At 36.7% G+C, this 12500-nt stretch overlaps 2 protein-coding genes across 4 annotated transcripts in view; one reads left to right on the top strand and one right to left on the bottom strand.

Moving 5' to 3' along the window:
• Positions 1–4855, top strand: part of gpp (DOT1 like histone lysine methyltransferase grappa) — a 153944-nt gene extending 149089 nt beyond the window's left edge. The window contains exon 20 of the transcript XR_015192080.1: positions 1–4855. This exon is cut by the window's left edge and continues 3346 nt beyond it. The gene's annotated coding sequence lies outside the window, so the exon portion shown is untranslated.
• Polr2E (DNA-directed RNA polymerases I, II, and III subunit Rpb5) overlaps positions 4847–12500 on the bottom strand; it is a 9932-nt gene continuing 2278 nt past the window's right edge. Inside the window, exons 2-6 of one of the 3 annotated variants that reach the window (XM_086549579.1) lie at positions 11645–11902; positions 10366–10470; positions 9238–9381; positions 5911–6047; positions 4847–5078 (exon numbers count right to left, since the gene is read on the bottom strand). In XM_086549579.1, coding sequence (XP_086405705.1) covers positions 4931–5078; positions 5911–6047; positions 9238–9381; positions 10366–10470; positions 11645–11887 — 777 coding nt within the window. In that variant the 5' untranslated portion in view covers positions 11888–11902 and the 3' untranslated portion in view covers positions 4847–4930. The remainder of the gene's footprint in view (positions 5079–5910; positions 6048–9237; positions 9382–10365; positions 10471–11644; positions 11903–12500) is intronic. The other 2 variants (XM_086549580.1, XM_086549581.1) reach the window with 2 other exon arrangements.

Below are 12500 nucleotides of genomic sequence, written 5' to 3'. Positions count from 1 at the left end.
CTTAAGGGATGAAAAGTCTTAGGTATTTTCTGAACCAAAATTTTTGACGTTCAGGTTTAGTGGATATTTTGGAGACAAGTGTAGGAATAGTCATATATGCAAGTCGTTTTTTGTGGGTATTAAGGTTTGGTTTTATGTAATGCTACATCACAATGTGATTTCAAAAGACCCTTAAAAGTATCTTTTGATATTCATGTATGGAGCAATTTTTTCTGGCCATTTTCCAGGATTTTTAAAAATGCATTTTATACAATTGCTATTTTAACTTTCATGTGAAGACTACAGAAAATTGTTCTAGTGTAACAATCCAACAAAACATGTGCCAAATAGTAATATGTTTAGGAATGCTGCATGTACAAAATTTAGTGAGAAACACAGTTTGGTTTTGTTAACTCCATGCAAGGTAGAGGAAACCTTGTTTAAAGCCCAAAGTAACAATATACTTGTGTTGATGTTAACAAGCTCGGTAGGCTAAGGGTGTGTGTTGTTGTGAATTAGACTACTAGTTCATCATCTCATTTGTGGAACCATTTATAAGCTAATGAACAGCTTTAAATTCTTCCCTACCTTCAGCCTACAAGTAAAGTGAAGCACTGCCAAGAACTATACAATGAATTGAGACTTTTGTCTTCAGACATGTTTTCAATATTTGCTATATATCAATAATTTAAGCTGTAGGTATCCTATGTTGGTCCCAAAAAGCATTTGCTGTCGGTGTGAATTGGTGAATTGGTATATCATATCACGTGACATTGCCATGCAACTTATGCTTGTAAACCATGGAATTATTTCATTATATTGTATGACACTGCCATTGAACCATGCTCTCAAACCATGGGTATTGCATTAACGAGGAAGTCTCTCATTTTGGCCATACAATGGAGATTTTTCTTATTCTTTTTATATCTACTGAATATAACATTTATTTATATCTCTCCAAGATTTGGTCAGAGAAACTGTTGAGATAGTTGAATGTGTAACTTAAAGTACTGATATACTGTACTTTGTCCTGTACTTTGAAATCTTTGTCCTTTTTTCTTCTTCTGTAATATTATTGTTATGATTCTTGTTATTATTGTTATAATTATTCAGTTTTTTCTTTCTTTTTCTTTTTCCTGGTCCATGTATAATTTTGTCTTGTGTGTTATTTTTGAATGCATGAATGAGTGAATGAATCTTTTTACTGAGGTCAATTGAATTTATGAAGAGGGGAAATGTTAGGGATGAATTAAACTAGAATGTTTTGATTAAGTCAAATATGTTTCTTTCTCTCTCCCTCTCTCCTTTATCTGTAATTCTATTTCTTTTAATCCTTTCCTTCCTCCCTTCCCTCCCTCTCACTTTCCTTCTTTCTTCCCTTCCATCCTTACTTCCATCCTTCCCTTCTTTCCTTCTTCCCTCTTCCTTCTTGCTGTCCCTCCCTCCCTCTTGTTGTTACTACTACTCCTCCTCTTACTCTTATCTTCTTTTTCTTTTTCTTCTTCTCCTCCACCTCCTCCTTCTTCTTTGTCTCCTCCTCCTTCCTCTTCTCCTTCTCCTTCTTCTCCTTCTTCTTCTCCTTCTCTTTCTCCTTCTCTTTCTTCTTCTCCTTCTTCTTCTTCTTCTTCTTCTCCTCCTTCTTCTTCTCCTTCTTCTTCTTCTTCTCTATCTCTTCTCCTTCTCTCTCTCTTCTCCTTCTCCTTCTCCTTCTCTTCTCCTTCTCCCTCTCTTCTCCTTCTCCCTCCTTCTCCTTCTCCTTCTCCTCCTCTTCTCCTTCTCCTTCTCCTTCTCCTTCTTCTCCTCTCCTTCTCCTTCTCCTTCTCCTTCTCCTTCTCCTTCTCCTTCTCCTTCTCCTTCTCCTTCTCCTCCTCCTTCTCCTTCTCCTTCTCCTTCCTCTTCTCCTTCTCCTTCTCCTTCTCCTCCTCCTCCTCCTCCTCCTCCTCCTCCTCCTCCTCCTCCTCCTCCTCCTCCTCCTCCTCCTCCTCCTCCTCCTCCTCCTCCTCCTCCTCCTCCTCCTCCTCCTCCTCCTCCTCCTCCTCCTCCTCCTCCTCCTCCTCCTGTACTACTGCAGCTCTATAAGTAGCTGAAATGTAACCATTACTATACTACTATACAACTACTAATGCTATTTTTATTATTGCTACAACTTCTGAATTACTACTATTACTACATTGTTATGATTATCAGTTTGATTATTAATTCATTGATCAGTTAGGCCAAGGAATATTATGATTAATTTTGTACTTTATTTAGAATGAATTAATTGCTTCACTATTTTTGTTTGGTTGCATGTATGCTGACTGAGTGTAGTGTAAAGTGAAGATCAGGGAGAGAGAATAGTCAACCACAAACCTGTTCAGAAGGTACTCTTTTTTATGATATTTTGACGCTTCATTTTCGTTTGTTGTATGCTTTTTAACTATTTTCATTTAAATTCACCACCATTTTGGAGTGGAGTGATTTGCTGAAGAGAAGGAAAGAAATGACTTTTTGTCAAATAATTTGTGAATGTTTGGAAGTAGTGCGTTTCCAATGATACGGAATAAGGAAAAATATTTTTTGCCTGTCACCAGTATCTTTGTATTGATTTAGTAGATGCTCATATATATACGGTACTTTTTTAAATTTTATGTCAACAAAGATTTACCTTAATATGGCAGCAGTGGAAGAGTACAGTCCATCCAGGGTTTTAAAGGGAAGACACAGGAAGTAATACCATTTCTTGCACAGTAGTAGCTGTGTTCTCTGTTGATCTTATTTATATATGTGCAACTTATTTTGATATTTTTTGTTGTTGAAAATGGAAATGGTCTCAGATCTTTTGATATGTGATTCCCCTTCCTTTTTTTCCAGTCTACATTTTCTCTGATGATATTTGAATAGGATGTTGTACAAAGAGATCAGTGTTTATAGTAATAGTCATGGTGTGCTGATCATGCAATGTTTGCAAGCAGTTCAATAGCTTTGTTATATCTATTATTGAGAATTGCCACAGATTTTTCACCAGTGATAATTGTAACCCTTATCTTTCTTTATTTCTTGTTTCACTAGTTTTGTTTGTGATATGAAAGAAATGTTTTAATTTTTGTTGAAAATGTTGAAAGTCCTGCCCCACCCTTTTTTTGTCCTTTTATTAAGATTTTGTGTATTGTAGAGTTTTAAGTAGTGTGGTGATGCTGCCAGTGATCATTAGTGTAAATTTTAGCTTATGTGGTGAATAACTATTGCATCTGTTAATAGGAAAGCTATACTCTGAATGTAAATATGGTGTTATTTTACCCATCAACAATCAGACTGTAGCTTTTTTTCAACAGAAGGGATGTCTACTGCAATGACTGGATGTAGTTCTGTATAGTGTGAAGTAGAAGTGCAACTTGCTGTGACAAAAGACAAGGTGGTCGTCACTGGATGCAACCTTTTTTGATATGCTGTAAAATACATGACTGATTTTTATACCTCTTTTTCACTGCCATTCATAAGAGCTCCATGCCCACGTGGCCTTCCTGTCAGCAGCCTGGATTATAGATAGCTATGAGTTGTTATGTATAACATAAAATTCTACTAGATTGATTGTTTAATAAACTGCCAAATTTTTTCTTCAATGAAGAGTGTATGTAGTAAGAGGGAAGATGAGATGACTCTAAGAGAACTTAGGTATAGCATTCATGTTTAAAATTCCATGGACGCTAATAGAAAGGCCAAATGGGAAAGTATTGTAAATATTGTAAGATAAAACAAGTGATTTTTGTTGTGTTGCTGGTCACAATCACTGATCTCATTGTGTGTTCTAATGCCCTGCTACTGCCAGTTACTCCTCATGGGTTTTTATCAAGTCACAGTGATGAATACATGGAGTACCTTAGTGTACACTGTGTGCATATGATACAGCCGGCTTCTGGTTACCACAACCAACGAGCTGGCTTGGGCTGTGTACATTTGTAACCAGATTGGTAATTTTTGGGTCTCAGACAGGGTTCTACTAAGGCATCTTTGCTGATATTGTATAGAGAGATTGATCTTAATGAAGAGCCAGCTGAGACCAACAATTTCCATTCTAGTTACATTTCATCCCTGCAGAATGACAACATATGATAACTAAGAGAAATAGATAAAAGAGAGTAGCTCATCTTATTGTTTTCTTTCTGCTGGGCTGACAAACTCACAAGTGACAACATTGATGGTTTAAAATATAGGGATGATTAACAATGCATGTGTTATATCTTCCAGAATCAAATACTGTAATTTAAATGTGATCCATCCACTTTTTTGAAGCTATTTGCTCCACTGGTTTGAAAAAAAGGATTATTCATAACAGTAAGGGCTTAGCGAGTTGAAACTGCTTGAAACAGTAACGGGAACTTGTAAATATTCATCTGTTTGGATTCAGGTCAAGTAATATGAGGCTGAATACTAAAAGAGCATTGGAAAACCTCACTAAAAAATGTAAAAATAGATTAATCTATTCTGATAATTGTTCATTACCAGCCCATAGTAGAGTAAGTCTTCAAAAAATGGACATGACTGTAATTCCTCTTCAATAATGGTCTAAGATTATCATAAAAGAGAAAGGTAAATATAATTTCTTTTTTCCTCTCTCATATATATATATATATTACAAAGTACAAGGAAATGAATTTTTGATTTGACAAGCAATTCAACCATGATTTATTATGTGTCCATCTTTTGATCATTTACCCTCATTTGTCCATATGTGGTTTACTCACTTGTGGGATCATGACTGTAAGTACAAAAATTTTGCCCTACCTGTACTTAATGTAAAATTTATCATTTTTGTATTGTACATGTATTTGGTTCTTATCTATGCTGTCTGTAAAATTGTATCCATTGTTCAGAATAAAATTCTCAATTGTTTTTACCACGACTTTATTTTTGTGTATTACAATACAGTTATTAAAAAAAGAGAAATTGCCTTACAAAACAAAAGAAGCCATCACACCACTAGTCTATAGGAAATGTAGCGTCCAGCAGTCTCAGATGGTCGGATGATTTTAACTACCTGGCCACGTTTCAAACCAAAGTACCGAGCCACTGGATCTCCAGCCTGAATTCTCATAAGTTGATTGTCCTTCAGCTTGTATCTGAAAAATGAATGTGTATATATATTAAACAATTTGAAATGTAATAATTAATGTTGTGGACAGCTTGCAACCCTCCTAAAAATAAGAGAATATAAACTTTCTAGCTTTTATGATGAGGGGAAAAAAAAAGAAAAAAAGCTGAAAGTCTATAATGTCCTGAGGATAATATAACACTTATGTTATAAATGTTAAAATTATTCAAAATCACTGATATATGGCATGTATGAAATTAATTAAGAACACAATGCTATACAGTAAATCTTTTCCAAGAAGTACCTTAAAAAGAACTTTATTACCTGCAATATAAAATACTGAAATTAATCTACCCAACAAGAGCTAATGAATATGATAAATAAAAATATTTTCGGACTTAAGCTCCAATACTATGCTGTGCTAACAATAAATATTCAACTAGGATTTTAAAATACATTACAAGAAAGGAGTCAAACTGAATGTTTAAGTATTTTCTATTTTCTTTAGCTGGAGATTTAAGCTTTTTACCCCCTCATTTTCCTGTGCTGAATGTGTCAAAGCCAAAATTTCAAGCCAATAAAATTATAGGAACCCACTAAAAGAAAACATTTATGAAAAAAAATAAAAAAAATAATGATAATGAAGACATATGACACCATTTGGACTCAAAAATGCAATTACCTCATTTCAGCATAAAACTGCCATTTTGGCTGTTTATATTGCAGATGGATTCTTTAAGAATCTGATATAGCAATATTCCTAATAATATACATATTTTTTTTTGAAAAATATCTATAAAGGGAACCCTAACATAAAAAAAAAAAAAAAAAAAAAAAAAAAATATCCATTTCAGTCTTACCTCTGAAGCAATTCCGTTTTCTCTTCTGCTGTCATGACCACATGTTCTGGTACAAGTTCATGCTCTGTGATGTTGATCAGCAACTCAGATTCTAAAAACTGCTCAAGAATATACTTGGGTGCCATGTCAACTAAAGCCTGGAAATTAATAAAGTACAGTTACACTTTTTCCTGCCTTGAAACATTAATACCTGGGGAAAAAAAGAAAAAGAAAATGAATATTTTTGGTCAAAATTTGTAATTCATCTCCACATCTGTACTGAGGCGCTTAACCCAATGCGTATGAGTGTCATGACATACAAGACACAGGAGCTTTGGCCTGAGGACAGATGTCATGACATACGTGACATTCGGGGATTCTGGATCATTGTATCATTTTATTGTGCTATGGGTAAGGAGTGAGTGATGATGACAATTGCAGTCATAATGACTATAATTACCATAATAATAAGCAAACCTAACATCCAGTTCAGTTCAGACAGATATGCGAAGACGTCGCTTCGCCCGGGCTATATGCTCAAGGCGGCCCGGCCTCTGCCAGCTATGAGTGCTGACTCATCTTATCTAATCTTATCTGATCATCATCGCTGATTCAATTCAGCTCAGTTCAGAGAGATTTTGCGAAGACGTCACTTCGCCCGGGTTGTGTGGAAGGGGTAGCCCGGTCTCTATTGGCTATAAGTGCTGACTCATCTGATCATCATAACTGAACTTTTACCGTGGCGTTCGGATTGCCTGTAGGCGCTCCAGTTGCCAGGGGGCTAATGACAGGCATAGCCGTCTAACCAGCCCGGCGGCTGTCGTCTCTGGGCCCTGCCTGAGGAAGCGAGTGTGCTCGCATTCCATCAGGTAGTGCTCTAATTTGGCGTCCGGCGCGCCACAATACTCACAGCGTCGCTCATCTTGCCCAATAGTGGGGATGATTTGCCACGCACAAGGGTAGCCTATTCTCAGTCTGTGCAGACTGACTTCAGCACACCTTGATATTCTGGGAGAGAGTATCAGCGACTCATAGCCTGTGGCGTTTGAGTACCAGCTGGCCGAGGGGGAGGTTCTCGCTTCCTCTCTGTGTCGCTGCAGGGCACCGACCTGCCCTGCAACCATCGTTTTACGCCTTAGCAGTTCCCGGCTAGGATGCACCACAAGATCACTCAAGGGTTTCTTCCTGCCTTCCTCCGCTAACCTGTCAGCTACGTCATTCCCTTCAATACCAACATGGCTTGGGATCCAGTTGATGATGATGCGTCTTCCCTGATCCAGGATTCTCTGAGCAATGGTGAGAATCGAGGTTACCAGGTAAACGTTATCAAGGGGCGTGCTTTGTTGCAGGCTGTCAATGGCGGCCCTAGAGTCTGTGTGTATAACAACATGCCCGTCCGTCTGGGCTGCATGGGCTAGGGCTCCCATAATAGCTACTGCCTCTGCCTGGAGCGAGGAGGCAAAGCCTAAAAGGCACCACTTTCTTCTAGCACTAGCAGGAAATAGAACCTTGATTGGCACCCATCCATGGTCTGTAGAAAGCTCTATCTTTATAGAGCGTTGGCACACAGCAAGTTACCGACCTCTTGCTCTAGTGTACTGCTAATGTGCAAGCAAAAAGAGAAGAGGAAGGTGACTCAAGCCATGCTCAGTGTTTACAATGTGCCCTGTGCCTTTTACTGTGGCACTTCCAGTCATAAGCACAGGTTCCCTTCCTCTTCCCTACCTCTTCATGTTATCTTCATTGTAAATGGTTTTATGTTTCATATTTTTTTGTATTCATCTGCTCTCATGAACAAATATGAAAAAATAAATTTGCTTTTTGTCCTCCCATAAAACAGCTATACTTCTATCACACTGAGTATAAAGAAAATAACAAGGTGATATGAACCCTATACTACAATTTTAGTCAACTACAGTCATATGACAAATAAAAGTCTCTCAATATAATAAAAGATACAAAAATTAAACCATAAAAATGACTGAAAGAGAGTGGGAAAAGTCAAAGTATGATGTGTGAAGCCGCCTCACTCAAAAAAAAAGAAAGAAAGAAAGAAAGAAAGAAAGAAAGAAAGAAAGAAAGAAAGAAAGAAAGAAAGAAAGAAAGAAAGAAAGAAAGAAAGAAAGAAAGAAAGAAAGAAAGAAAGAAAGAAAGAAAAAGAAAGAAAGAAAGAAAAAGGAAAAGAAGAAGCCATCCTGGAGACTGGGCAAATATATCACCTGTCCGCAGTGGGATACATTCCTAGACTTCTCGCAAATCATTAATATTTACAAATATGTGTTGTACACACTACAATCTTATTATTATGCTATTATAGTTACCATACCCAAGATTATTTTATGTGGTTCAATCAAGTATTCAAATACATCAAAACTCAGGGCTGGCCTTAGGAGGTGCAGGGCCCAAATGGGAACAATTCTGGTTGACCCAGATTCCCAGAATGCTTGCACTGTAGCAGTGCGGGTCCACTTAGTCGCAAGACCTAATTGGAAGCAGGGTCCAGTTGCCCTAAGGTTGGTCCTGTCATAACTACCTTAAATAAGTACACATTCCAAATACAGGCCATGAAATGTTACATGTCAATTTTGTCCTACACTGGCCTATTATCATCCTCTCATTCTGAAAGCATTTGCAGAAATTTTGGTAGTATTGAAACACAAAAGTGATTTTAACCCATTCGCGCTGGTTGACATCCTATCACATGGTAGAAAAATATCCCCGGACCTGGGTGATGTTTTGAGACGTTGTGCATTTTCTCGCCAAGATCAGGGAGGGGCAGTTGTGACATGCTGAAACGTCAGCAATGGATCGCTAGATTGTTCTCAAATATAATCATTTTACATAATTTCTTAGACTCTGTTACTTTAGTTTATATGTTGGAGTGTCACAAAATGAGATATAATGTTGAAAAAAATGACGTCACAAAAAAATATATATTGATGACATCATGGTAATTTCTGCTTCTTGATCGGTTAAATAAAAAGATCTCAGTCAAAAAACTTTTGTAAAATGAGATGTGTTTGGCCTAGAAGTAAGATAAAGTAAAAAATTATTAATGCAATACTACTTCTAATTTGTTGATTACATGTGACATCACGAGGTACATGTACATACTTATGATTATTCATATTGTCCTTTTTTTTTTGTTTTTTTGGGAAAAAAATAATAATAAGTATAAAACATGTTTTTTGATGCCCCACTAAGAGATTCTTTTCACTTTCCTTTGGTATTTTCACATAGAAGTAAAGAATATAGGCAAAGTTCAATAAAATAAAACTAAAAAGGCATTACTGTAACATGTTTTTCAACTAAAATAACTCCTCTGAACATGGCAATATTTTTACATGCCTTTATATTGTAGATGCATTCATGAAAACCATAAGAATAGGGTGGGTGGAAAACACAGCTCCAGGCAGCAAGTAAACACCCCGGCATGAAGCATCGTGCACTTGTTATCTTCCCGGCGTAAGTGGGAGTAGGCAAAAATACATCCTGTCATGAATGGGTTAACAATGGCATAACTCCACAAAGACTATTGCTGCCTTGTGGGAGAAAGAGAGAGTGGGAGGAAAATGCACACATTCAACACTATATACTAATTGTTCAAATTCATCCCATTGCATACGGGTGTCAAGACATACATGACGGCACCAATTAGGCCTAAGAAACTGCTGTCAATGTGTACATGACGCAACATTGGGATCTGCTCACAGTTGAAGCACACACACAGTCATAAAGTATTACGGCTGTAACGGCACTAGCTCTAGAGCTACAGGGTTCCAAAGTCAGCCTAAACTTGCATTTTATGATATATTTATGGAAAAAAATATTGTTTGGGCTAGTCTGCGCTACGCAGAGGGTGGATAAAATAACTGTGCTTGGATTAATATCAAGAAAAAAAAAAAAAAAAAAAAAAAAAAAAAAATTCCCCCCTTGGATTATATTCTGGAAAAGCCATTTAATGTTTCAACAAAAGCATTGAAAAATGAGGGCTAAGGATGACTGACAGGCTTTCACTAAAAAAAAAGCACCATCAGTCACAAAGCTCCACTTCTATAAAGTGCCAACACAAAGAGCAGCTCCCATTGCACTGGTGCCAGCAAGTATTCAGGCTCACCCTCACTATTGCATGTATTGATGCTCCCTTTTTATTTATTCTTCACACTCTCTCACGATTGCATCTTTTGATTTCTCATTATCAATTTCTGATCTGCAAATGTTAAAGGCCAACTGCAAAGCATGTGTAGCATATTAGAATACAGACTCGAACTAAGACTGAAAACTTGGTCACATACTCTAACTCTTATTATCTGTATTATCTCTTTCTCAAAAGGGAGACAAATATCTTACATAAGCAGATATACAGTTTCTAAAGTTAAATGATATAACTGCCAAATTTTGTCCTTGAAATAGAAATGTTAAGAAATGTCATATAATGTGTTATTTGACTAATAAAACAAAGAGAGACAAAAGTACCTGCTTGGCTGATGGTGACATTCCTGACTGCACTACAATGATTGCACGCTGAATGTTCTCTTCCTGCATCCTGGTGCAGTAAGTCTTAATTGTTCGCACACCCACCTGTCAAATGATTATCACAATTTTTAAGAACTCAAACACAAAAATGCTGTAAAAACAACATTAACCCATCCCCGACGGGGGAATTCTAGCCTTGAATGTCCAAATGCCGGGGCGTTCGAATTATTAGGCTCAAAAATGAATGGTGGGCTGCAATAAGTGCCGCCCGCCGGCTGGGCTTTTTTTGAAATGCGCGTACACCACACACATGCTGTACCACCCGTCCAGAGAGGGTTAAGATTATTATCCTATTTAAATTTACTTAACCAGCTGTGTTTCTGTTCATTGAAATTATTCATGAATAGCAGCATTACACACTATAGGTTTGAATAATCTTCACCCCACACACAACATACAAAAATGTGTCATTTGCTGGATATCATATACCATGTACACAGATGAATAAGATACAGCCATAGTAAGAATGCAAATGGAGTTGTAATATTTCAAAGTCCTAATGACTTGTCAATACAAATCAAAAGATGTTGAATCCATAATTCAATCACTTATAAACACAAAGAATAGGGAGTGAAAAAAAAAGTATTCTATACAAAGACAAAATGCTAATCTTCATTCAAAGTATCAACCACAGCTTCATGGTAAGTACTAATATTTCCCCTTAAACCCTTAGGACAGTAAACTAGTGTTTCTTAAGCAGTTGGTTATGATATGCAGACAAAATAAAAAAAACTGTTGGACAACTGAGGAAGCTTTGAAAGTTAAATAACTATTTAACCATTCCAGGACAGGCATGTTTCATCACAGGGTAGGATCACCTTCATACTGCATTATTCTTTATGTTAAAATTACAAGCTATTTAGTCCTGCAGTTGTGCATAGCCAATGCTGATTAGTATCACTTTGACAATATATCATATATAGACTCATACCATAAGACTAAAAAGTAATAGAAAACACACATCTCAAAATACCCAGCCCATGCTGGATGTAGCTTATCCTGGAAGGATTTAATCTGGTTCCCAGGTATAGATGCCAAAACCAGACATTAACTAACAGTAACATCACAAAGTAATATCATTAACCAGGTGGCCTAGGCTAACATAGACATCACTTCCAGATGTCCTTTTTACAGAATACAGTTTGTAAATCATAACAAAGCCAAATGGCATAAAGCTAAAACAAGTCTACCATTAAATCAACACACAGAATATGCAAACCTTTGGTTCATCTGGGAAAAAAACAAACATCTGATCTGTCGGATCGTCATTGTGGGCTACAAGCACAATCAGGTCTGATCTTGCTGGGTGACGCTCTGAAGGTTTGTCTCCAAACTGCTCCTTGAATTGGTCAAGTGTCTGATCCAATTCATCCTGCGTCACCAGGTACCCACGGTCGTGACAGAGCTGCATGATGGTCTTACGGATACGCCAAAGCTTGTAGGTCTCAGCTTCATCATCCATGATTCCTTTTCTTCACTGTAGACAGAGATCTTCATATTATTAAGTGTCTTGGATTAGAAAAAGGACGACAACAGTTTATGTTTTAACGAGATCTCAAATAGTGTTCCTTAATTTCTGATACTCAATTTGTAATCTATTCAGTTGGTCATAACATGCCCCTGTGCCAGTATGGCTGCTTTGTTTATTTACAACTTGTACAAGTAAGAACAGGTAATTTTGAATAACAATGATTGAAAATATAAAGAAATATGACTCAGTCAGAATAAAAAAATGCCAAAAATCTACATGCAGACTCTATGCATGTACTGGTAACTACTGCTCAAAAGTTGTTTGTTCTAGCCACAAATATAATATGTATTTAATGGATGCAGATTCATAATTTTTCAGCTTAATTATTAATATTGTTGTCTAAGTATGTGTAGGACTTAATAATGGTGAAAAATAAATGTTATTCTCTAAGAGTTATTCTGAAGAAATAGTTATTCATAAAGAACTATGGTAATTCTTTTTTTTTGACTGATGACATATACCATCTCACAATCGTAAATAATCAGGTCTAAATCTCATATCAAATGTGGTTTCTTTAGTCATATGCTGGAGAGCAGAAGACCTG

Source organism: Penaeus japonicus, unplaced genomic scaffold (assembly GCF_977035675.1).
Source record: "Penaeus japonicus unplaced genomic scaffold, GWHDUDI00000001_assembly GWHDUDI00000022, whole genome shotgun sequence".
NCBI lineage: Eukaryota > Metazoa > Arthropoda > Malacostraca > Decapoda > Penaeidae > Penaeus > Penaeus japonicus.
Note: the sequence above shows the minus strand (reverse complement) of the source record. Positions and strands in the feature narration are given on the sequence as shown.